We start from the raw sequence: 27,293 nt of genomic DNA, 5'->3' as shown, positions 1-27,293 counted from the left end.
CAGTGGTCGTTATTCTGAGTGACATAATTAAATGTATCTTAATTAACTATGCCTTAATTAACGCATGTAGCGCTCACGCTACTTCGCCTCGATTTCCGCTTTCTTACAAAGAAGTTTATGGTTTAATTTGCCCTAATTAACCCCACAGGTAGTGGTTTCAACTCCCACCAAAGGTTGAGTGTTCGACTCCCTATGAATTTTGGTGCCATAACGCCGGACATAGTATTTTCAGTTCCATGAGCCTTCTAAGGCTTTCGCCTTAAGAGGAAGCTTTAGCTCGGGCCCAACTCCGACGCGGCCTATTCAAATACACGTAAAACGCAAAAAAAAAGTTTTTCTGAGATAACCCCTGGACCAATTTTAATGAAATTTATTGCAGTTGAGAGAGAAACGTAAACTCTAGTGACTGTTAGAAGCGGAATTTCAATTTAGGGTCTGAATTTTCCTAATAGGATTTTCAAAAACTCGATGGTATTAAAAAAATATAAGCACAAAGTTTACAAATAACCCTGCATCAAGAGCAGATATCATGGTTCTGTAAACAGCCTCCATCAGACCATTCAAAGCAGACAAACTTGGTATCTCAATTTATATCATTCGTGAATTTGTTAGGCAGTGTACAAACCTTTTTCAAAAGCTGTATTTCCATATTACTAAATTATTTTAGGATTTATGTTTAGCATATCACTTTAGTCCTCTTTAGATGTGCTATTAGATGCAATCCATAGAATTATGATATCATTTTTCATTGTTGAGTTACAGAGTTGTAAACTTGATACTTTCGTTTTCTGAAGATCTATTTTTGCCAATTTTTAGTGAAAAATTGACGACCTAAATCAAAAATTCGAAACCACCAGTCACTAGATTTGAAGTTTTTCTTTTATATGAAACAAACTTCGTCAAATTTGGTGCCGAGAAAAACAATTTCTCGTTTTACATGTATTTAGATAGGAGCAGCCGAGCTAAAGCTTCCTCGAACATTCCACAGGCATGCGGAGAGAACGCTTGGCGCCACTCTGTGACGCCCGCCTACAGCTGGTTTGGGGGCGCCATGCTGAGGATGCGGTTAAAGGAGCACCTAGCGCCACCTGGAGTACACATCACGATACATCAGCGTATGGAGAACAAGGGAGCACTCGCAGGAACAATGCGCGGCTGATCTACACGCAACAGCTGCAGCATACCAGGGATGGTAAGAGGAGAACTCGCGACTTTACTCGAACTCCTGCTTCCAACATCACTGTTCTTCGCTTTGAACCAAGGTTGAAACAAGGATAGTAAATATGAGGAAATCTGAAAACTTTCCAGCAGTTTTTTTTTTTTGCCTTTAGATGACGAGCGTGCTGTGACATTTGTACTTCGCCCTAAGTTCGCTTCCTCTATGATACATCATGTTAACCTGGTATCATATATTTCCGCGAACCTCGTACAGCGCGCTAAAACGAGTATCGTCTGGTATAGCCACGATTGCAGGGGTGAACTGAGGATTCTCAGAGCGTGTCTTCGTTAAACCGTGAGGGGTGTGTGGAGACGAATTGCGAATATCTGTTTCTCCTACGCAAACTCATGAACTGCGAAGAGATTTAATTGAAAATGATTAACGCTTCTTAGTGGTGACTGGATGTTAGTCTAACTATAGAGATTTTTGCGAAGCACAATTGGTTGCTCACAAGAATAAATCGCACACTGGTCAGAAACTGCATCAAATTGTAGTATGTAGTTCAGTACATCAGTAACGCAGATTGAACGTATAACCACGTTAGGTCACTCTCATAACCCACCTGACCATGCACCTGCGCTTCAAACCACAATTCTTCGCTGTAAATTTTTTCACACGTCATTCACCTTGGAATGAGAACGTCCCTAGGTTACCTGTTTGCTTCCTGGTGCCGCGCTTACGATATGGTGAAAGTGGAATCAGCTTGTGCTACAGTGAACTCAATCCCGGGTACCTCCTATGCCAGACAGTCTATATATAAAGTTATGCAGCGATGTTTCCTACACACGAAGTTGACTAGACACGTATAACCACTAAATTATCTAATTAGTTAATTCGTTCAGTATTGATTTATTGATTGATTGATTGATTGATTGATTGATTGATTGATTGATTGATTGATTGATTGATTGATTGATTGATTGATTGATTGATTGATTGATTGATTGATTGATTGATTGATTGATTGATTGATTCGTAACATCCCAAAGGAACATATGAACTACAAGAGACGCCAAAGTCGTGCTCCAGTATGCTGTAACCTGAAATTCTATAAGTTACACCTACAGCACAGTGAACTAGTGTTATTTCGCTGCGCCGCCATCGGAATGCAGCTGCCGGGCTGGTAAATTGAACCTGCGAGCTTATTATGGCCTGCAGCACAATGCCATAATCACTGTGAGCCTCCGCTGCTGGTCATTTGAACGTGCATTGTGGACAACGCGACTCACGCTGCACTTTCTCGGAAGCTTTCTACTTCCTGATGCCCGTGCAAGTACTAAGTGCCAACGCAACACGTGATACGAGGCCGGAGTGTCTCACCTGGCGTCCTTCGTCCACCGAACGGATGTTGAGCACCGACACCGACACGTTCACCACGACGGGTCGCCCTGAGGGTAAAAAATGTGGATGCGTATAATTGATAAGCTCCCGATTATTTGAGCCATTCTTATTCTGTTAGTTTGCTGCTGGACTCAGGTCGTTTTAGCTGTGATATAGTGCTGAATTCCCACTTGTTTCTTCCATGTTACCGACAAGGCCTATGAAGTCGTTTTAGCGGCGATATAGTCCCTCCAACTTGTTTCTTCCATGTTACCCACAAAGTCTATGAAGTCGCCATAGGTTGTCTCAACGTCAAAATTCCACAAAGGACAAGCTTTCTAAAATAGCTCCTTTTACTCGAAGTCCAGCCACCCAGCCACGCATTCACAATTTTGAAATGCCGCAGTGTGCGCTTCCTACGAATTCGTGGAGTTTTCGGCAGACTGCAAGACTAAACTTGACCAAATTTTTGGTTTTACCGTGTATTTCACGACCTGTAGTTTCTTTTTTTTTTCGCCTCGCCAAGACAGTTTTGGTCGTCTTAGATCGCAATAAAAAAGGGGGTAAGTTGCGTTATTCGTAAAGTACCTACACAGCCTCTTGAGTATACAAATGTGTACACCACGCACAAACGCACAGCAGAATATACATGAAAGCTGCATCGCCTTGTTATATTTTATTAAATAGACATTCAGTGCGACCATTTTCTAGCTTCTTCGTCAACTAGAAATCCGCCTCGTGATCGTTTTAGAACTAAAGGGGAAAATTTTTTACCAACCTTAAATAAAAATCGGACACCACACGACAATTAAGCATCCCAAAGAACGAAAGGCGTCACCGAACGCTATCGGTCTTTATCGCACTTTTGTAACCCTGGCTTTTGAGATCCATGGGCCCGTGTGTCTCTCTTCTCTGTATTTTGTGGAGCGCGGCCGTCAACCGCGGCCATCATCATTATCATCATGCCTCCTCCAGCACATAAGCCCCTGGCAGGCGCAAGGGTTACAATGCCCGGGCTTACAATTCTCGGGGAGCTGCCTGGCAGTCGCACCACAATTGGCACCTTAGCGCGGCCAATCGGCAATGCGTACTTGTCTGCCTGCGTTGGTCTCACAGCATGGGCTGAGCATGTGGCTCGGAAACCAAGGCCCTGTGTTCACATGTTACAGTCTCTGTCTATTTGCATCGAGACAACGTCCATTCAGTTAGCGTGGTTACCAAGCCTCATGCAATATATCTGCGAGTCAGCTGCAATCAAATGTGAGAAGCGTTGTCTTGGCGCGCACAGTTGTACGCGGAACGCCTGAAAAGTACATCAGGACGCCACTTCGCGGAACGAGCTTCGCCCCAGACATGGAATTATAGCCCAGGTAAATGCTCTATCAAAAGGAACGTTGTTTACTTTACTTTTCTTTCGTTGGTTTTTTTTTTTTCTTTTTAGTCTCACAAAAGCCTCTTGTCGCATAGAAAATAGAGCTTGTGCCTTAAGTATGGCAAGCAATTCCAAAATTCACTGCTTGGCTGCCTAATGATTCTTGCGACGCTTCATCTTTGAGAGTGCTCCTCAGAAGAAACCGGTGAAGTACAATTGTCCTCAGTGCATGTTGTCGTAAAGCGCTGAGAAGACAAGACGAAATTTCACAAACCTCCTTCGATTGGCGGCTGCATCACGTCGTATTCTTCAGAAACCAAGTCGCTGAGCTTCACTCGGGGCCTGCAATACACAAATTTTGCGATGTCCTATCTTCACCCCCATAGGAAGGTAAATGCACGTAAGTTCTAAGCAAGATGTTTCCAACCCAGTATAGAGACATTTGCCCCTGGTGCGGCGCCAAGCCCACCTTATACCACATTACATGGGAATGCGTTCAGAACCAACAATTCCTTCAAATAAAAGACCCGAGTGCGGAGCAGTGGGAGAGGGTGCTCTCCAGCAGCGACCCGAAAGTCCAGCATGGACTAGTAAGGCACGCTCACCGAGTAGCCACCCTCAGTGATGCCCTGGAATAGGGGCGTCGACCCTGCGCAGATGAGGAATAAGACCGTGAAGACGGCCGACCACATCTGCCACCGCTAATTTCTAATCAATTAGAGCAAATAAAGTTTTTCCTCCTCCTCCTCTAAACCAGTTTATGCATTTAAGGGATGCTAAACAGAAACATTTAATGAGCTTAGAATGATAAAGTATTCTCGAAGAACTCTACTTTCGACAATGTCGCGGTAATTAGTTTATCTTTCGAATTTGACGCGAATTGCGAAATTATATTTTCCCGCATTTCAGCCCTTCTGTGTTCAGTAACAATTCTTGATGCTTCCCAAGTTCACGCCTTGGCTATCTTAGAATACATATAATACAATGTACTTCATTTTTATTGATGAGAGCATAACACAGGCCCTAGAAAACGGCGTCAAAATCCATGACGTCACAGCGTGCTCAGGTGGCTATTTCTAGGCCGCGTCGCTTAATTTCTATTCTGGCTTACCAGACGTCTTCTCGTGGTAAGAGGATTTTTTTTTTTTATTGTGCAAGGGCAGTTCTTTAATTCAGTTCAAACCATTTTTCTCTTTATTGTACCTTTCAAGTCGCAAAAGTGCATTGCTGATTGTTTTAAAGGAAGATTAACTGGTGTGCTTCGTCATTATGCACAGAATTATAATTAATAATCCACAGGCATTATTATGCAAGGATCGCACGACAAAAATCACTGTAAACTATCGTACAGTGTATTGCTCTTCTACGTTAACGTCAGCGTTTCTGTTTTCTCACTCCAATAACGGCGCTTTCAGAAATCAGCCCCGGACACGGCATTCCTAAAATTAGCGATTTGCTTGAAGGTTATGGCATAGTATTGAATTTCGCACGTTTGTAGAGGCTTCGTTCATCTGCAGTTTGCCACGGAAATTTTAAAACAGCGAGAAAACCACGTGATCGAGACCCGTGCCAATATTGTCACTCGTCAACGTTGGCAATATTGCCAACACGTGGTAATAGCTTCACGCGCTGCTATCGGGACTATGCTGTTTAGTAGGAGGGGGGCATTAATTCGCATTCATCTTTAGCGTTTTTCCGGTGTTCGGTTTTACCGGATTATCCGTGTTACGAAGTTATCGTCCGGCTCGAGACGTGCCTACAGAGTATTGGACATCTCGTGAACGAGTGTTCTCCAATTCTGTAGCGAATGTCTGACGTCTGATCTCTAACCTGTACTGTCAGCACAAATTCAAACGCTAACTATTCCGCAGCTATACTTCGACGCGCTGGATCGTTTCTAGGGGTGCAACCTTATAACGGTTCGGAAAGCTAGCCGTTCACTTGGCCTCGAGCGATTGGTCAGAATCGAGTTTCTGCTGACGAAAGCGTCATTCTGCCCAATCACGCGAGGCTAGCCGAACGGTTCGCTTTCCGAACCGTTATAAGGTCGCGCCACAGGCTCACCTACATTTGTAAAAGTGATTTAATTCAGACTCCAAAACATATATTTGGCAGTACTCCCTGTTTATAAAGCGGTTGCAGAGCGATTGCACGTCGCATTTTCATGCACTTACCAGCATATCAGGCGTTCTTCTTTTATTATCATTTTATTGGCATGATAGAAAGAAATATTGCCGCACAAATACGGCGCCGGCTAGGGAGGTTTGCCGCGTGTTCCAGAAGCGCGCAACACCCGTCAAACCTCGCTGAACGGCTGCTTTCTGCAGCTACCGCCAGGTGGCGACACAAGCTTATGCTATATAAAACCCCTCAATTTTTCAAAAGTAGCGCCATTCTTAGATCTTTCCGCCACCCCGCTCACCCTGGCGCGTTCTCCTCCACGCCTCCTGTCGCCCCAGCCTCCTCCGCTTCCCCATCGGGCAACCTGTGTCACGTGGAAGCAGGCGCCGCGCTTTCGTATATTTTTTTCTTTACAGCGCGGAGCAGGCGCCCCACTTTTGTTTATTTTTTTCTTTCTAGCGCGCGCCGACCTCCATTGTTGGGCCTGCGCGACGAAAGTACGGCAGGCGGACTGACGGAGTGCGTTAGCGTAATAGAATGTGTAGGGCCGAGAACTTAATTGCGACGCCATGCTGCTGCACCTTCGATTGCCGCAACAGACACAGCGAGGGCAAAAAGGTTTTTGCTTTGCCGTCCAGCGGGCGCAACGCAAAAAGAAGTGTGGATTCGCAGGATCGGGCGGGCTGACTTCGAGGAAGTGGCAAAGAACGCACGGCTTAGTGAAGTAAGGGCCACGGCTACTCACAACCTCTTATTTCGAGCCTAGTTCACGCCTTCCGCTTTGAAGAAGTGTTTGTTCATGATCTGCGTGGTTTTTAGCGCGTTGTTTGACTTTTTTTTTCGAATGTGCTCTCTTTATTTCAGGTAGTTTCGTCTTGCGGTAAAATGCACGCATCTGCAGTTGGCCTGTGACATAAAAGCGACTTTATTCAGGGTGTGTTTTGAGCTCCAGCAGAAGTTAGCACATTCTCGACGCTTTTGCAAGGCTCAATATGACTTACGATGCAGTCTTTTAGCTTCGAATGTACGCCCGCATGTATTGATTTGGTTTGTGGTGATTAATGTTTTTAACATTCCGAAGCGACTAAAGCTAGGATGCCGGTCGTAGTGGATGGCTCCGGATAACTTCATCTAGCTCGCCTGGGGATGTTTAACGTGAACTTTGATCGTAGAGTCGTACGTGGGCTGGTAAATTCCTCGTTGGCGTTTCATAATACTCGCGCGGGCGCGCTAGCGCTGCTTTAGAAGTTGGCGCCTCGGCGCGATTGTATTTCTTCAATAAATTTTATTTACTAGTTGTAACACCTTGTCATTATTTCGTATTACTGACGGCGCCTCCAGGGCACCAAAGCCGCAACGGGAACACCAAAGCTAGAACTAGGGCTGGATGGGGCTCGCCGAAGCCTGCGCATGCCAAGGGGGTATAAGATCGTGGACAGCCAATTTTGTATGCGAACACTCTCTGCGACGCCTGCATTATTGTAACGTCACGTGCTCTTCAGAGGCGTCCGCTAGCCATTACATGTGCCCTCCTGGAGCAGTACTTGTGAAAGAAAAAACAATATATCGTCACGATTACCAAAGCACCGCGCAATGAAAAAAACGGCCCTGTTGCCAGGCATTGCTGACCGCACACAGCCATTCCAGTTGTGTGCGGTCAGCCATCTCTCACGCGCCGGCCGAACAAAAGTATCCTGCAGGTACGTAAATGAACCTACGAAACCACGTAGACATACTTTCACGCTGTCAACACCTGAAACTTTGGTAATTACGCGCGTGTTTGAGTACGCCGCGTGCTTGCGTCCTGTTTCAGCAACATGAACTCTCAACGTCGCGCGCTTTACGCCTTAAATACGCCTTGAATAATGGTCCTTTTCTCTATTTCTTCCGCAATCCCAACACGAAATTCTAAAGGTCAGTTACCGACTGACAAAGAAAGATCTCGATTGAAAAAACTGCTCCGCAGGGCTCGACCGAACTTTTCTGCGGATTTCCTCCCGTAGCGTGTTAGCCGTCGTCTGCTTCGGCAGGCCCACCACCGGCGGCGCCACCGTCGAGGCCACGCCAAGCGGAGGAGGAGGGAAGTGAATGGCGCTACTTTGGGAGATTGAGGGGTTTTAATGTTATATCGCCGTCGCTGCAGCAGCTTGGATCCCCATAGGTGAAGGCAAATTCGCACTTTTTTCTTAGAAACCACGCGATTAACTGTGGTTTTATAGCAAACGACGTAGACTCCGAGAATGCGATCTTTCAGCAAAATTGTAGCAAGAACAGTGCAGAGGCGAGCGCAAAACCTTTTTTCGAACAGGCACAGCGAAATGTGCAGGATCCTGTATGCATGCACGTGTATGTATGGTAAGTGCGTGTGGGCGTGCGTATGTGTGTGCGCACGCTCGGTCTTCTTCCTGTCTCTGTTGAAGTCTTCGCGTCACATCCGTAGTTTGCTCAGCGAACTCGCTTAATCCGAGAGCGGTGCAAACACGTTGAGGATACGCGACGGTGTGGAAAGAGGAAGGGGGAAAAAGCAGATTACTTCAAGAGTTGCAAGAGCGAAACCATGTTTTTCTGTTTTTTTCAGTGGTAGTTCCGCGTGCCGCAATGGCAAGAAACATTCGCGCGCCTCCTGCCTAAGGGCAACATGGCGTAGACTGTAATAAGCCGAAACGGGCGCTAAAATTCATCTCGCACGCTTAGTTAAGTCGACAGTTTGACGGAACACCGTCCGGTCAGGGGAAATCGCGTTCAGTAATGAAGCGCGTCACTGACCATATGTAAATCCCTTGTTTCCAAATAGTTGTGAACAGATCGTCCGTACGCATCTGAGTGTATGTGTTTGTGCGTGTGTGCGCGATGAAATTAGAAAAGTCTCACTGGATAGGATGGTGCTAGTTGGCACAAGACATACAACGCTGCGCTGTTGAACTCGAACAATGCGGCGTGCCGCCGCATAGTCCGAACCTATTTGGGTAGCAAATAAAAACCCATAATTTAGTATTTTATAAATGAGTTTGCGCGAGAGACATCGCGGTAAATCATCGAGATCGATGGAAGAAACCTTCGTCTTGTAGTTTCTGTGGGCATAGAGAAGGATGATCACCACGATGAGCACGAGGTCGCGGGATCGTATCCCGGCCACGGCGGCCGCATTTCGATGGGGGCGAAATGCGAAAACACCCGTGTAGTTAGATTTAGGTGCACGTTAAGGAACCCCAGGTGGTCGAAATTTCCGGAGTCCTCCACTACGGCGTGCCTCATAATCAGAAAATGGTTTTGGCACGTAAAACCCCATAATCTATTTTTTTAATTTCACCATGATTATATCGATATCCCATTCGGCAGCGATTTCGTTTGTCAACACTTCTAAGGACAGTGAAGTGATCGTAATAACGTTAACTATTAATTGCGACATAATTATTTCTGGTGTAAGGATTGCTTCGGCAAGGCTACAATTAAGCAGCCAAATGGCCGTTCGAAGTCATTTGGACTGGTACTTCAGAAAAATGACATTCGCAAGCCTCCAGTCCGCATCCTAGTTTTAGCCGCCACACTAGCGGCTACCGCACACCCAGTGGCATCAAACCTCGCTCTAGTATTCTCTGTACGAATCGGCGTGCTGGTCGCCTTGCCCTAGGCCACCCGGGTCCTTGCGTTGACGTCACCGCAGTGGGTCATTGCCGCGTCCGAGCGCTACGCCTTTCAAAACGTCGTCGGCACACTCTCTCCAATTAGGCGGCAGCACTGCGACCTTGCGGCACGCACAAAAGAAGAAGCGGCAACGGAACGGGCAGCCGCGGTGGGACTTGGTAAACAAGGATAGCGAATCACCTCGGCACGCGGGCAATCCCGAGCTACATTGTTTTGCACGACTCCCCGAAGCGCTTGAGCTGTGCCAAGTGTTTCCACACGCACCGTCGTTTTCATCGTGTGGGAAAGGGAGAGGGAGAGAGGTTTGCTTGCACACTACGTGCAACGCTCTTTCTGCATGTTTTCACCCTAAAATGCGCCCCCAAGGAAACGCGATGGTCCAATTTGTGCCGCATAGTGGTGTGCGCTAAGAAATGTTTGCACCCGGTACGACTTATCTTGTCTCCAAACAATGCTCGTCAGCAATCTTGCGTGCCCTTCCTTTCTTCTTTTCTTTTTTTTTTTTAACTCCCGGTACGTTATGGTCACGAATGTCTTGTCCGAATGAGTGCCACAGCGTTCGTGACTGACCGGAAGGCATCCGGGACACAGTGCTACAGAAAGAAATATCACGCAAGGTACATAAAGATTAGTGTTTGCGGCCAAGATAAGTACTATAGTGTGTAAATACTTCTGAGAGTGTAGACTGAATGAGGTGAACTGTGGACTCACTTGGACATGTTCGGAGCACTTTGCTTCCTACTAATCAACTTTACTGCTATATGGCCTAAGGTATTCTTCTCAGCGGACCAAAAAAATAAAAATAAAGCACCAGTAAAAAGGAAAGAACAAATCGAGTGTTCTGTGTGCAAGTATTTGCTTCAGAACCAAATTCTGCTGGTGCCAACACGTGCTGGCAACATTTTCTCTACTTTCTGTAATCTCGATTGCTTCTCATGTATGACGCCCTTGTCCAACAAAAGGCGCACGTTTCAGTGAGAACAATAAGAACTGCAGCCTCCAGCTGCCCGAATATATTATCTAGGTGCAACTTGTCCTTGCTTTATAGTTCGTTATTGCCACGCTGCTCACAACCGTTGGTGCAAGGCTTCTGTCAGGCTACTTTCTTCCAGCGACATCACACACACTGTAAAATTCAATGATCTCGCCGCCCCAATTGTTCCCCAATCGGGGTGTTTGTGCGCAAATCGAGGCTTCAATACGATTCGCGATTTCGGGCGTGTGCCGTTTACGGCTCACTTGGGCCTTGCTCAGTTTTTTTTTTTTGCATCATTTTGTTCTTTGTTGACCCAATCCCATCCCGACGCACCTCAAGCAGGGAAAAGATGAAGAAAGTGCCTCTAACGGCCTCACTGATTGAACCACTACACGCCACCTGGCTAATCGAAGCATCGCACTCGCTTTCGGCGAGTCCGTGTAATCCCTGTATAGCATTTGGCAGGAATGGCATAGCGCACCTTGCGGCATCTAAATAAATCATATGCGCCACGTTTTACGTGGTACACGGGCATAACTGGTTAGTTTTCAGCATATTTCTTGCCACATCTTGCGGCATCGTTTTTTCCCTGAAGATATCGCGTGCATCTTAAATTTCACAATATATTGGATCGCGAAATTCGCTTAAATTAAGGGAACACCAGAATAAATTGTCTAAAAGTATAAGGCTGCAATATTCCCACTGCCGCACGAGACGTTCAGTCTGCTAATTCCGTTGCCTATAACTCTCCACTCCCGCATTTCTGAAACCGTGTGTGGAGAGAAAATGATTAACAGTGGCGGGATTAGCAGACACATAATGACGTAGCATATCGCGGTTAGTTCATATATATGGCCACGAGAAGGTCTACTAAATTTTTATTGCTTAATATTTAACGTGATAAATTTGAAAGAGTGCTTAAACTGCTTTGAGAAACTTATCTAGCTTATCTGTGACTCAGGATGTCTTCAAAGCACCACTTTCTCCGATGATAAACGCATTCATCAGTGTATCAGCCGAGGCAATGGGAAACAATCACAAGGATACCTGATGAAAGCCTGCATGTAAATATTTGCACGAAGCCCCGAACAAGGCCGCCTTAGAATCTCTGCACAAGATGTTGTCGTGAAATACCAGAATCCAGCAGCTCAGCACATTTCAGCGGTTGCCTACAGACCGTGTGCAATCGCACAGGTATTATCTGCATTCACAATATTTGGATCTCGGTCATGATGCGCCCCATGCCCTTCAAGTATAGCGCGGCCTCATCGGCGCATCCAGCGTGGACTATATAGGCCTCCGTGGAAAGCGATGCAGCAAACATTCTCGACTAATCTACAGCAGAAAGAAAACTACAAAAATAAACGAAGAAAACCTGCAGGCAAAGGAAAGTTGCAAGAAGCGAAGCCCTAAAAAAAGCCAAGAACCCTTAGTTCTGACTACTGTGAGCGTCCTCGTTCTGCTCAGCGTAGTTATAACGCCAAGCACGTGGCCATGAAACCTACAGGAAATGCGAGAAAGCTAAAGCGGTGCAAAAATGATGGTAATACCAATGGAATATTCCAATCACTTGGTTTATCCAAAGGGGCAAATGAATGAATGTGTGTTGCTCAGTGGCGCGAGGGCCAGATATGGCCAAAGAGCGCCATGACTTATAATGTTGGGTTAAGCGCTGATTTGTGAGTTGCGATGGTTGGATGTAACATGGCTGTAAAGTGGCTTAAAAACCCAGAGGGGCAAGAACGTGTTGTGTAAAAAGGGTGATATTTAACATGCAACGCTCATTTCTGTGGTGTGTGCTACTATCAGAAAGAAATTAAAGCACTGTGCTAATGCCCTCTGACGTGACTTCACGCACAACGACGAAGTTGAATGCTGACCGAATCTGCTATTGCGGCAACGGGCGTTCCTGGCGCATTGGAACTTGCCGCGAACCTTCGCTGGCGTACAACGACCTTCCCTCTCTCCGCATAACGCGGTACGTGTATCACATTTCGTCTCATAAGTGTGTTTGAAAAAGCTGCCTTTGAACTTCCTCCTCTCACATTACCCTCCGCCAATCTCAAACTGCTCTACCATGTGCAGTCGATGCCTGCCTGCACCCATCACAATTCAGTCATCTTGATCACCGATGATCACTTCATCTCCATCTTCGTGTGACATATTCTGTTGAGTCGTTTAAATACAAATTATTTTGTTCAACTCCGTCTTGTTTGTTCATCTTTAGAACGTAATTCTGTGAAAAAGAGTAGCCAGTGCTACTCAAAGGCGCAAATGTATCCTAAATTTATTAAAAATTCGCATGCAAGATCACTTGTTCACACACAAACGAAGCTCAGAACTTTCACGCAATGCACATCATCGCGTGAGCGATTTACTTGTGTGAAGATTGAAATGTCGGCAACGGTTTTATCGTTGATTGTTCCCCAAAGCACAGACTGTTCTATGAATAAAAAACCAGCAGACACTAAGGCACATTTTGCAGATGGAGAACAGCACGCATTATTTTTCTCTTATTTTTTTCCTTGGCACACGTCTTCATTGAGATACATGCGCACTTTGTTAATGATGATTTACCATGACATGCTGAACACACGCAGTAGCATACTTGAAGCTACAGAGGTTGACAAGCAGCAACACAATGCTTTTAGATCACAGTGAGTTATTCAATGCAGTCGCTGTTGCCGATTTTGCCAGCTTCAGGAACTTTTGTCCGTATAAAATTTCTTACAACGAGCATCTTCTGGCGTCTCTTTGCAGTCAGAAAAGTTGCGACAGTAGAGTCGGAGACCAACGAGTGAAACATTTTTCGCGAACAAAATTTTGTTTTTTGGTATAACATTACACCACAGAATTATTTTTTTTTCTTTTTGCAAAACTTGACGCAACAATAAAGTCTTAGAACGAGTCATCATTTATAAACTTTACGAAAGATTCGTCATAGTTGCAGGTAAATATATTGTCTCAAGTTTTTCGGTAGTAACTAAAGATGAGGAAACAGCTTATTGATGACCCCAATACCCTACAGAGCCACGGTAGGTAGCTGTGGTACATGCCAACAGACTGTATTTTATTTATTTTTTCCTTTTCTTTCCCGGTACAGCTTATTTAGGATGTGAAAAACAGGATCAGCTCGGCGTAGACTTTTTTGCATCTGCGTGAGAGCGCTCGTGAACTCTGTTTCCAACGCAACACTCGCGAACAGTTTCAGATTCATGGTGTTTATTCTGGGGCCAACGACTCCACCTGGCGCTGGGCCCAGGCTCATTCTGCACGTGCTTCGCCCCATCGTCTCCACCCGCTTTGCTTCCCGTGCTCGCACCACTAACATGCAGCTAGTGCGGCCGGCTTCCCAGAAGTTCTTTGGCACTACTCAGCGGGCCCCAGTCACCCCTGCAAGGTGATCCCTTTCTTCATATTTTATTGCACGGCAGGCCCTGAAACCTCAAAAGCATCCAAGGCGCATAGCGAACAGGTACAATGTTTGCCCATACGTTGCCCGTGACTGCTAGGTTTACTATAGTCTCTTTGGCACTTTGCTAAGTTCCAAGACCTTGATGCATGAAAAGAGCTCTAGCTCTTCGGCTCACTATCCAAAGGTCTGAGGAACGTCACGGAAACCAAGCTTCGTGCCCAGCCAAACACATTTAGTGAAGGGAGGAGGGAGGGGGGAGGCCTGTTTGCGTTGGACAAAGGCTGTACATTACAATGGCCAGCGCTAGTTACCATGGGCATATATTGTTCGGAATGATTGATTACAGTTTGTATCATCCGTTGTAAGTTGTTTGTACGTGTTCTTGTTTGACCTTACTTTGGGTTTATTTCTGTACCGGAACTCATGTGGATTCTTTTGTGACCTGACTTCCTGTTTTCTGCTTGTAGTTCGCTTACGTGAGTTGACTCTGCGTTCCGGTGTAAATTACATCGCATCCGTTGCTAGCCGCCTTTAGTGGATTTGCGTGACCCGGTTTTGTGTTTGAGTTATTGAGACCTTTCTATACCGACCTGCAAATGCTCTTAATCGAACTCAGTGACTACGGCCAGTGCTTCGCTGAAACCAACGCAATATGTAATTGTGAAGAAGAAATAAAATAACTGAACGCATTAATGGACGACTGAAAGAATGAGTCTTGCGTGACGTCGCGAAAGCAAATTGGGGCCATCAGCGTCATTTTGTACGCGTCGCGCTTACGTCACGCCTCGGAGAAAATGGGGAAATGTCCGGAATAGAATCCCTGAATGTCTTGGGCAGAAGTCAACGACGCGGTATGCAGCTCGCGTTGTGCTTTACTCGCAATTCGTGCCTGTTCAGTGCAGCACAGTGAGTGAAAATAGTGCGGGCGATCTTTCAACCGGCTCGACAAAAACTGTTGCAGCAACACGGAGAGTTTTCAGGGTCGCTTGGTTCTATCGCTTTTGGTATGGTTAATTCTATGCGAAAGGAGCAGCCGGCGTCGCTTAATGGCGCCAACACCTCCCAAATATCATGCATTAAAAAAAAAACATTTTATGAACATCCTCCCGCCATTTCATACTACGGGTGCCACGCCTCTTCCCATCCCTTCATTCTCATCTGCCCACAGGACCGGGGCTCATCACATGGATGAAGTGCCGAGTCAGGAGGTGCTACATAACTACGAAATAGACTAATAGAAATGCTTACGAAATAGAAAGAATAGAATATAAAAATACAATACCGTGCGAAAGAGCTTACGTTTTGTGGCAGTCGCTGTACAGAATTGAGGCTGCTGCTCGCGTGATGTACGCAAATTAGAACAGCTTTTAGAACAGTTTGGTAGATTTACGCAGGCACATTCCATACACATTCAGCAAAAAAAGAAATCACCAGACTCCTTCACTCACTCTTTCCCTTCCTTAGCTACAACCACGGCGAACAGCAGTTATGATCACGGTGAGCTCGATAATTCAGACTGCTACGGAAGCTTGTGATTAGCCCTTCCCCCGCCAGTACTCTTAGAAAACGTTAAGAGCATCCCAGTGCCCCTTGAATAACTTCTAGAAATTTCTACAATCGTGCTAAGCAGCTCCCCCGCTAGCTCAAAAGGCATGCAGCTAGTAAACAGACAGTAGAAGAGCGCTTGCACTGCACTTAGTTTTTTCCCGCATTTCCCTCATGTATCCAAGCACGTGCAGTCGAGTAGAATATCTGGGGAGCGAAGGAAATGTGCATTGCAGCACTTGATAATGAAGATCATCGACGTGTCACCGCCCTGTAAAAGCCTTACTGACGCATTTTAAACAAAACGACCGTGGCTCAGTCGTTAGAACACAGCGCTATAAAGCACAATAATGCTGGCTCGATATGACGACGACGCTGTTCGATCTGTTGTCACCTCAGCTCTGTAATTTTCCCTAAGTTTTGCTATTCATTGAGTGAGTTATTTATATCCTGGGAAGACGGCCGCATCTTTAAGGCGGTACTGTCCCTATGGAAAGGGTACGGCTGCTCCGGCGCCGACATCTTTAAAGGGACAGCGCCATCCGAAGGAAGCCAGCGTGGCGGAGGCGGCCATGGCCTCGCAAGGCGTGGAGCTGCCAGTCATCAGGGACGATCAGCAGTCCAGTACGTCATTATCGCTCAGTGGGGACGACTCCACTATCGTCGACCCTGACGAGGAAGTGGCTGATATGGCGGAAGTGGACAGCGACGGCTTCAAGGTGGTGAGTCATCGGAAGCAAAGAACGGTCGGAATCCCAGTGATAGTTTTACCAACAGAGAAAGGTGCTGATTTTAGAGAGCAGAACCCTATCAGGCTCTTCGAAGCCATTAAAGTGCTGCTGGGATCTGCTCCGATTCGCAGTCGCTTCACTACGCAAGGTGCTCTTCATCTAGATATCGCAACGGAAGAGCAAGTTGACGTTCTTCTCCGGTGCTCTCAGCTTTGTGACATAAGAGTTAAAGCCCGGTTGCCCCACTCCTACATGACGAACACATGTGTTATTAGGGGAGTACCAGTGTGGTATTCAGAAAGCGACCTTCTTGACTACTTGAAACCGCAAGGTGTATTGCACGTGAAACGTATGATGCGCCGGGTGGAAACTCAAGAAAAAGAATGGGCAGCGAAGCCTACTACCTCTGTTGTGCTAACGTTTGCTCCCAACACCGAGCGCCCAGAGAAAATTAACCTCGGTTTCACCAAGCATGCAGTCAAAGAATTCGTTGAAACTCCTCCCCGATGCTTTAAGTGCCAACGCTTTGGGCATGTAGCCAAAGTTTGCATCAAAGATCAACGTTGCAAACGATGTGGTGGCGCCCACGATTACAAAGCCTGCAAGGCAGATTTTGCTTGCGCTAATTGTGGGGGCGACCATCCAGCGAGTTTCGGTGGCTGCCCCTTCCGTGTAAGCGCCTTACACCGTCGAGTGTCCTTCATTAGTGGTCCCAAACCACGACCTACTGAGAAGCCGACACCTGGAAGTGACAAGTTCCCTGCGTTAGAGTCGGAAGTTGAGTTCCCTGCGTTAGAGTCGGAAGTTCGTGGCTTGGTAACAAGCGACGTCAGTGAGCGACCTGACCCTAGCAAGACGGCAAAGTCCTCTGTGAGTGAGTCGGTTGTTCGATCTGCTTCAACCAAAACTGTCCAAGTTCCTCAGCGACCAGATCACAACCAGACTCGAAGACAAGGAGGACATTCCCTTGCCTCAAAAGAGACGAAGAAACCAGCTGCAGCGACGAAGAGTGAGTCCCAGTCCGCATCTTTTGTTGAAGTGGTGAGGCAGTGCGTTCAACAAAATAAGGAGCTCAAAAATCGGGATCTGTCCGACCTTCTGCGAGTTCTGTTTGAAGTCCTCCGCTCCTATGTTCAAGCGATGCAGGCTGGCACCCTGAAGACCTTTCTACAGCTCGTTCTTTCGTTTGAGTCCATGATTACCGCCTTCGCAGCGAACTTTGCCTTATAATATGGCTAGTTTTCTTCAACCTCGTGCAACCAAAAATCACCGAAAAGTGCCGTTTATTATGCAATGGAACTGCGCTGGGATTCTAAGTCGATTAGCAGAACTGAAATTATTTTTGAAAGAAACTTGTGTTCCAGTATTGGCGCTCTCGGAGGCTGGCCTACCAAGGGGGAGATCTTTGACTGGATATGTTGCGCACAAGAATTGCAGCATAAAGTCATTTCCCACAGGAAGTGCCGCCCTTTACGTACGAAGAGAGATTCCTCATGTGGCTGTGAACGTAACCGATCTTTGCACCGATAGCATTGAGGTAGCGGCTGTGAAGATACGGCTCGGCTTTCGAACTCTTTCAGTTGCATCCGTATACGTGTCTCCGCGGAAGAAGGTAGCAATGGATTTGTTTCTCCAGCAGCTTTGTGACCGTTGCCCAGCGCCCCGAATTATCTGCGGTGACTTCAACGCCCATCACTCGGTCTGGGGTGACAGGAACACAGACTCCCGCGGACGCGAACTGGTAGAAGTTATCGACAGTTTGGACCTGTGCGTGGCCAATGACGGAAGTCCCACTTTCTTCCGGCCTCCCGCCTCAGCCACATCTATAGACCTCACTCTGCATTCACCTGACATTCGTGTGAAGTGGTCAACTGCACCTGACCGCATGGGAAGTGATCACTACCCAATTTTTGTGTTTACTGCCGACTTCAATACGCGCGGCACTAAAAGAAGCCATGTTGTTAATTGGGACAAATACAGGGAGCAACTTGCACGTGTTTCTGGAGATGTGATAGAAAAAATGATTTATGGCAAGATGGCAGCTACCACGGCGGTCAAGTTGCCTAATCATTTTCCGACTCCAGATTTAAAACTCAGGAACCTTTGCGCAGCGCGCAGAAGGGCGGAGCGACAAATGATGCGGAAGAAGGACGACAGATCCTTGAAGACGACCTATAACAGGCTTAACTCTGCCATTCGTCGCCATACGAACAAGCTCTGTAGGTCGCAGTGGGCGTCCTTCTGCGCCAGCTTGTCTGTTTTTTCACCAATGACGAGAATTTGGCGAGTCATTGGCAGCCTTGCTGGTGATTCTCGTCCTCGTAAGCCTTTCGAAGCGCTTGCACTGCTAAAGCAGAAACCTCTCGCTTGCTTGGCAGAGGAATTTGCAGATGCATTTGTACGTGCAAGCTCAGGAATTCATCAGTGCGCTCGGCCTGCAACATCTACGTCTGTTATGGACGCCCCGTTCACACTTCGAGAGCTACAGACAGCACTCAGCAGCCTGCGGCGTCGATGTGCACCAGGTCCTGACGACATTACCAACCAGATGATGCAGAACCTACCTCTAGAACACCGGAAGATGCTCCTAAGCTTTCTCAATCGAGTATGGGAGACTGGCGACGTCCCTCCTTCATGGAAGGTGGCTTGTGTTGTCCCAGTGCTGAAACCCGGCAAAGAAATGACAGACTTGGCCTCGTATCGACCTGTATCATTGACGTCGTGTGTGGCTAAGCTCATGGAGAAGCTGGCAAGTAAGCGTTTATCATGGTGGCTTGAAGATAGAAGGGCTCTGCCAACATGCATGACTGGATTCCGCACAGGTCTAAGCGCGCAAGATAGCGTCTTGGACTTGATAAGCCACATTGAACATCAAAGAGCTTTCGGCCTCTCAACACTAGCTATTTTCCTAGACGTATCAAAGGCTTACGATAACGTACTTCAAAGTTCAGTACTAAATAGCTTGATGGACATAGGCGTACAGGGCTATCTTCTGCGCTTCATTCACTCACTTATCAGTGATCGTAAAATCCAAGTGCGGTTAGGAAGTACCATAAGCACCGAAAGGGCGGTATCGCGAGGTGTACCTCAGGGAAGTGTTCTTTCCCCGACGCTGTTTAATGTTGTAATGGCTGGTCTTCCCGCTGAAGTGCAAAAACATTGCAGGCATATCCATATGTCGATATACGCGGACGACATTTGTATTTGGTTAAGCGGATATCAACACAAGCGTTTAGCTCTGATAGCTCGACAGGCCTTACTTTCAGTTCAAAATTACCTTCAAGGTGTAGGGTTGACTCTCTCGGTGGAAAAATCTGGCTTCATCATGTTTCCAGGTAGAGGAAGACGGTATGCGCGGCTGAAGATAGACATTGATCAATCTTGCCTTCGTCAATTGAAGTACAAACGCTTTTTGGGCGTAATTATTGACTACCGTCTACAGTGGCGACGAGCTGTGGACTCTATTGTGACATCACTATCTCCGCGTCTCAATGTGATCCGTAGAGTTGCAAGTGAGCAATGGGGAAATCACCCTTCTTCAATGATCAGGCTGCACGATGCACTAGTGACGAGTCGAATAATGTACCAGCTCCCTTTAATTTCCCCCTCACTATCACAGCTGGAACGACTTGAGGTTTTGCACAGAAAGGGCCTAAGGAGGGCTCTTGGCGTTCCGCAGTCTGCTCCTAATAATGCAGTACTTTATGAGTCTCTATCGAGACCTCTTAGCCTAGTCGCTTCACAAAGGCTATTGATGCAAATTGGCCGCCTCAAACAGACGATAGCCGGTCGAGCCCTTCTACAGAGCCTTCGAAAGAGATCCGAGTCCCGAGCGTACTTGGCCCTTAATACTATTGGTTACCTGGGTCTTGACGCTAGAGGTCGAACTAAGAGGTTGAATCCACCTTGGTCTTTCGCGAGCCTCGATTGTTCGTTGACAATTCCTCACGTTCGTGCTAAGCGGAGTTCTCCTTTGGCGGCAACACGTTCGCTCGTACTGGAACATCTTGAAACTGAATATGCACGTCATCTTCAAATTTTTACTGATGGCTCTGTGGACAAGGTCAGAGGATCTAGTGCAGCTGCTTTTCATATTCCCGCTTTAAAGTATGATTGGTCGGTTCGCTTCACTACAGTCGTGTCCTCCACAACGGCCGAAAGCGTTGCCATTGAGGCAGCCCTAAAAAAAGCTACGGCTTTGTACGCCTCAACCCGTAGTCATTCTTACAGATTCGAAATCCGCCCTTCAAAGGTTAGAGTATGGGTTCCCTACTGATGCTTTATGTCTAAGCTCCCTACGCTCGGTGCACACTCTCCTTATCAAAGGCTTCTCCATACGATTCCAATGGGTGCCCTCGCACATAGGTATCATAGGCAACGAGATGGCGGACAGCCTTGCCCATAGAGCGCTGTCTGGGAATCCTTTGAGAAAAGTGCCTCAAGAGGACAAGAGACTCTTCAGAGAAGCGGTGTCGTGCCACTTCCACTCTTTGTGGAGCTCACCTCACAAGCCATGTGTGACTAAGGGTCTCAAAAGAAACCAAGCCACTTTACTGCTCCGCATTCGCACGGGCTCTGCTCGTACCCCTGCGTGGATGTGTAAGACTGGCCTGGCGTTGTCACCATTATGTTCAACGTGTGGTGTGTGCGGTGACATAGAACATTACCTTATGTGCTGTACTCTGTATGACGCGGAAAGGAGCGTGTTATTCGGGTCCCTCAAGAGGACAGGAATTCCCCACAGTTCTATACAGGACATTGTTTTCCCGCGCGGGAACCGGTTAGATAGGAAGGAGGTTTCTCGCCTTCTTTTAAATTACCTGCAGGACACGGATTTGGCCTCCACATGGTGACCTTAGGTGTGACTATGTGTAGTGTAGTTGTGAGGTCTGTGTCTGATTTATATGATTTATGTATTTTAAGTGTCGCTACGGTGGAGCAATTGCCGGCAGCTACTGCAAGGCTAATCCCACCAGTAGCCTACAACCACTCAACTCAACTCAACTCAACTCGAATATCTGCTTTCTTTACATACGATACCTGAAGCAATGCGTGATGAAAAAAAGCGAGCGTTATTGGCCCTTTTCATAACTTATAGCTGCAGTTAGCGACGAAATAATTTGATCCCAGAACACTGTGTCGCGCAAGTACTAAATGAGACTTTTACAGTGGAGCTGTTAGAACCTCGCCGGGTTTCCCTTGACGTCCGCAGCTTCGCCGAGCTGAGAGAGAGTGAAAGTGGAGTATCAAAATAAAGTCGTGCAGTATAGCGACGCGGTGAGGGTGGGTGGAGCCTAGCGGGGGAGAACGAGCGGCGCGGCGGGGACACAGGCGGTGTGACGTCATTTCTCTCCGATAAAAACCCGCGCGCTCGCTTTGGCGGTCCTCTTTCTCGCTGTTGAACAAAACTTCTGCGTGGATCTGGTATCGCAATCACCAGAGACCAGCGGCGCTGGGGGAAGCCCAGCAAAAGTTAGACTAAGTGTGCGGTTTGACAATACTCTACTGGTCTTCCCCCAGCTCCGCTGGTCTCTGGTGTTTGCGATATCAGAGCCATGCATAATTTTTTGTTCGGTTTTTACAGTAGAACCTCATAACGAACTACCCCATGCGTTTCATGTGAATCATCCAATCATGCCTGAAATCAGGTTCGACAAAAATGGCATTGTCAAAGTCATCGATTCATTAAAGCCGACATCATCCACTGGTATAGGTGGCATCAATGTTAATATACTGAAAAATACTAAAACCGTAACTAGTGTTATCCTATAGCATATATTCCTGCAGTCTCTTTCATCTGCAGTGGTGCCACGAGACTGGAAGATGGGTAAGATCATTTCAATACCAAAGAAAGGTACGACATCTCTGTCTAAAAATTGTCACCCCATATCTCTCACATATGTCTGCTCAACGGTAATGGAACATGTGATGTATGCTCACGTAGTCAAATTTCTAACATCTCTAATTTTTTTAAATAAAAACCAACAGTTTCCAGAAAGGTGTTTCCTGCGACACTCAACTTTCACTGTTTATTAATGACATTAGCTATAGTATTGAGGTAAGCATACTGATCGACGCCCTTTTTTTAATTTCGAGAAAGCATTCAATAATGTTCCTCATAAACGCCTGTTTGTAAAGCTTTCATCCCTTCACTTTGATTCCTTTGTTTTTAATGGATTTGTGACTTGCTAACTAACCGCCAGCAATTCGTATAATCTGTCTTCTGACTACCATCCTGTCATCTCAGGCGTACCTCAATGCACGGTCCTAGGCCCACTGTTATTCCTAGTATACACCAACAATTTACCAAGTAACGTTTCTTCTAACGTCAGACTCTCCGCAGATTACTGCGTACTATATCGTCAAATTAACAACCTCTTTGACATTCAGTCACTTCAGTCTGATCTTCATCGAATCGAAATCCGGTGCAACAAGTGGCTCATGTCATTAAAGACGAATGAAGCACCACTACTCTTTTCATCGCCAGAAATATTACCCACCACCGAATTATCTGATCTATCACTCCGAAATTTCATGTGTAAGTGCATACAAGTACCTAGGTGTTAATTTGTCGTCAGATTTAACATGGCCCCTTCACACAACGCACGTTACTAATGAAGCTCGTTGTCTGCATCATAACTTTTATCTAGCACCTCCTTCTGTCCGACTTCTCGCCTATCAGACATTAACTTGAATACGCATGTGCTCTTTGTGACCGTCACCAAAGTAACCTTAATAGAATGCTAGAATCTGTACAGAACCGTGCAGCCCCATTCATTTTCTCAGAATAATCATATCATTCTAGTGCCACCGAACTAAAATCTCGTGCAAACCTTCGAAGTCTCATCACGCCGCAGAATAGGGCGTCTGTGCCTATTCTTCAAGTTTTATCACGCGTGAACCTGCACTCCTGCCATCATGCCAGCCCATCGTCATTCAGATCGCACCAATCACGGAAAAGCTGTATACCCGCCATCTGCTCGAACCACTGCGCACCTTTCATTTTTTTGTCAAAACATCTGACGATTGCCGTGACCTTCCCTCTGACGTTGCGCTCCTCTCCAGTAGCACCGACTTCAAGACAGCGATCGAAAAATGTTATAACATTTAAGACATTTGTAAATAGCCCACCCCTCATGTAAAACCCCTTCACTGGTCAACGCTCTCTACAATGTCTGTGTTTGCGAGGAGACGCTAGAACACATTCTGTGCGACTGTCCTGAATATAATGTTCAGAGACAGTCCCTGACGTCCGTTCTAGCGCACCTTGACAATACACCATTGTCAGTTGCAACTATTTTCACATGTCGCCGACAGAAGACATCGCAGCTGAAGGCGACCAAGGCACTACTTCGGTTTATGAAAGAGACGGGCTTGGACAAGCGGCTGTGACAGTGATGGCACGTACCGCGCAAGAGTGACGGACTAACTGACGATGTGTGTGCTGTGTTATGTGCTCTATCTCTCTTCTCCCCATCTTTCATCCCCACATCCTGCTCCCATGTGTAGGGTAGCAAACCGGTTAAGCTAAACTGGTTAACCTCCCTGCCTTTCCTTCTCCACTTTTTCCTTCTTTCCTTGCTTCACTGGGGCCTTTGAGGTGTTGTAAACAAATTAAGTAAATAAATATAAGGGCCAATTTGTTAGACCACGCTTCCTGAATACCCGTTAGGTGACATTTATTTAAAATGGAGGCAGGGCACTGTATCAACGTATAAGCGACAGACTGATGGCGCGCTCCCTTGACGTTGCCGCATATTTCCACTGGCGTCATAAATTATGTTGCCGCATGAGTTACTAGCGATGTCGTAACGTTTAGCAACGTCTTGTCGCTGTTGTTTCTTAGACATAAAACGAATATCTCGGCTAAGAAATGAACTAAATCGTTTTAGTACACTTCCCGTACGTAAATAAACGACCAAAATAGGTAGACACTGCGAAGTCAGTTAGGCCGCATCAGCGTCACAAGCCGCACATTTTTGCAGCGCACATGCAAAAAGGAAGCAGAATCTCCACTTACTGTTTCGATTGACCACTTTGTTAATTTTAGTAAAAGAATTTTGACGAAATATTTATCAAGCGTACCGCTTCAGCCGTGCTGCTTATTCCTTTCGTGCTCCTTCAATTAAGCCACGCAAAGCTTCCGTCAGCGAAGGCCCACTGTCGGCACAAGGAGGCTCAGCATGTGTTCCTCTCAGTATAAGAATGCTTTTGAAGAGCGCTACGGACAGTCTTAGCGGCGCAGCATCAATCCAGCCGGCAGTGAGACGACGGGACGTCCGAGTATTTCGTGGTTCCCTCCATACAATGAAGGTCTTTGTGAAATACCGGGAGCGCAAACGTACGCGCAAGACGGAACACTGCCACGAACATCCAGCGTGGCGGATCTGTCCACAGGAAAACATTGTCTAACAGCCGGGTTCTCAGAACGACGCCGTCCCTACACAGTTGTTTTCGTTTTTCACCACGCCGCCTCGCGCTTATCGAGAGATCTGAAGCACCGGCAGAACTCACTACGCGAATCGCCTGCAGCCTCGTTTCGGTCTTCTGAACTCCGCTCTTCTCAGAATGTCCACCGTCCCAAACGGTAGCGGCATCCGCTCGGTGAACTAAGCTCGGTTCTTCGCCCACTGACCCAGCCGTATCTGACTGCTCGTTTCTTTCGACGCCGCGCGCGGTATTTCCGGGCAGTCCACATTTAGCGCTGTCGCGGCGCGGTCAGAGGCTTGTCGCGCTGGGTGACGCCGTCTTGGAATTACGCGGTGTCGCAGCACCACAGCAAGCGGGGGACCACGGACAGAATAAACCCTGCTCGACACGCTACTGCCACGTGACCTTTCCACCTACCGGCAACCGCAGGAGTAGGGCCAGTCGGGCCGCAAAGAAAGCAACTTTGCCATTCCCCGCGCTGTTTGGACAGGCGTCGCCACCTAAATCACGCCCTCCCTGCCCCCTTTCACCAGACAGCTAAGGGTCTTTGCATCGCGGTCTATCTTTGACTTTTCCCCGTGCCCTCGGTTTGGCGCCGAGAGCCCAAGTAGCGGGACGAACTGCACACTTTTAAACGTACCTTCAGTGGAAAAACGCACTGTTTACAAATGGTTGCTGTTTTTACATCCCGGCACAGCGCTGATGCACTGGGAAAAGCACTTGTCCTTCGTACCACGATGGCACCTGACGATGCCGCTGTCTGGCAATAAAAATGGGCATTTCTAAAGCCGTAGACACACCGTACAACTCTGTGTACACCACTAGGCGAACGAGCAGGCTGTCGCACCAACGACCACATCCAGTAAGTTTGCAACTGGTTTCATCAATCTTCAGCCGACTCAAACAGTCGGAGCAGTCATCGTTCATGGAGCTCGTCGCACGTCATATGCGACATCGTGTCCTGCCGTGTGGCTTCCAGCCGTGGTAGCACCGTGGTAGACACGGTGCGTACCTTCACTTGTGCGAGAAACTTTCTTATCTCTCTTTTAACCCCCATATACTCTTCCCGTAGTGAAGGGTAGCAAACCGGACGCGCGCTGGCTAACTTCCCTGTCATTCCTCTCTCTCTCTCTCTCTCTGTACGCCCCGGTTAAGTGATTCTCAATTACTCCGCTATTTTCTCGCATGCTTTTTTATTATCGTGTCATTACTTTGCTTTTTTTCACATATTTCTTAGTGACAGGACGCAGAAACGTTCGGCTACTCTGATTTAGGTGCGCGTTAGTAACAACTCCAGGTGATCAAAATTAATCCAGTCTCCCGCTACGGCGCGCCTCGCAGTCATATCACGGCTTTGGCACGTAAAATGTCAAAATTTATTAGAATTGTTTTTTACCGCATGCATGTGTTCGCTTAAGCACGGCAGTGTCACCACTGTTAGCCTGCAACTGGCACTCCCAGCACGCAAACTGTTCCTCCGCGTAGGAGACATCCCACGAACAATTTTACAAATAAAGGTTACTCTATTTTTCTCTCTCTCTCTCTCTCTCTCTCTTACTCACTCGAAACTCTCAGGTTGTCAGTAGAACAGAGAATGTTCTCTTCTCAGAGTTAGCAGTGGTATAACTCGGAAACAAAAGTAGATGCGAAAAAATGAAATAGACACAGTCTCTCAGTAGTAAAGTGATCGTAAGTTCTAGAACGCGCACAGTCTCTCCAGGACGTCATGTTAGAAACTAAAGCCCACTTTCTCGGGTAGGTTTTCTGGTGCCATTGTATCAAAACAGAAAATAGCGAAGGCTGGGGTGAAAAAGGGACTAATTGGTTTCGTTCACCAATACAACCTCGCCTGCTTTGGTGCCCCACAATACAACCCAAGGAAAGCCTTTCGACTAGCTGGGCGTTCCTTCGCGCTGTCCATGGTCTCAAGGCTAATTTTGTGCTTCTGCTAAGCCATCGCTTTCTCCTTCTGCTAAGCCGTCGCTGTGGAAGCCGTGCGCGTTTTAAAGCGCACTTCATTTTCGCTGCTTCGCGACCATAGGGCAAATTAAACAGGCAGATACGCGGATCCAGGCTGGAAAAGAGAGCCGGAGACAAGGCTGGCGCTGTTTGCTAAAGAAAAAAAAAACAGCCCGTTTCAAGGGCAGCCGGGCCGGCCTCGAAGAGCGGGAGGCGATCCGAAATGCTCTCGGTACGCGGAAAGCACGCCACCCACCGCTTCAGCGCGAGATGAATACAAAGCAGATGCCGGGTGCGGGTGGCGCTACGTCACGCACAATATCCACTGGAGGTCACTCAGTCCCGGATAGTGGTGTCAAGACTGTCTTTGTCGAAGGAGAGCGTACAAACGTGGTATGCCGTTGCATCAACGTCGCTAAGGTTGCACGCCCTCTACTGAATAGACGCCTTTCCTCGGACCGCCAGACATTCCGCCATAATTCAGTCAGGCTAGCCGTCTACTTTTGTCAACTGCACCTCGCTGATGCCCCCCCCCCCCTCCCCTCCGCTCATGTGCAACT

At 47.2% G+C, this 27,293-nt stretch overlaps 1 protein-coding gene across 1 annotated transcript in view; it reads right to left on the bottom strand.

The window, feature by feature from the left end:
* Nucleotides 1-27,293, bottom strand: part of LOC126523622 (glycine receptor subunit alpha-2-like) — a 97,168-nt gene that overhangs the window by 30,274 nt on the left and 39,601 nt on the right. Inside the window, exons 2-3 of the mRNA XM_050172222.2 lie at nucleotides 4,186-4,253; nucleotides 2,540-2,607 (exon numbers count right to left, since the gene is read on the bottom strand). Of these exons, the coding sequence (XP_050028179.1) occupies nucleotides 2,540-2,607; nucleotides 4,186-4,253 (136 nt within the window). The remainder of the gene's footprint in view (nucleotides 1-2,539; nucleotides 2,608-4,185; nucleotides 4,254-27,293) is intronic.

The sequence above is a fragment of the Dermacentor andersoni genome, chromosome 6, assembly GCF_023375885.2.
Source record: "Dermacentor andersoni chromosome 6, qqDerAnde1_hic_scaffold, whole genome shotgun sequence".
Taxonomy (NCBI): Eukaryota; Metazoa; Arthropoda; class Arachnida; order Ixodida; family Ixodidae; genus Dermacentor; species Dermacentor andersoni.
Note: the sequence above shows the minus strand (reverse complement) of the source record. Positions and strands in the feature narration are given on the sequence as shown.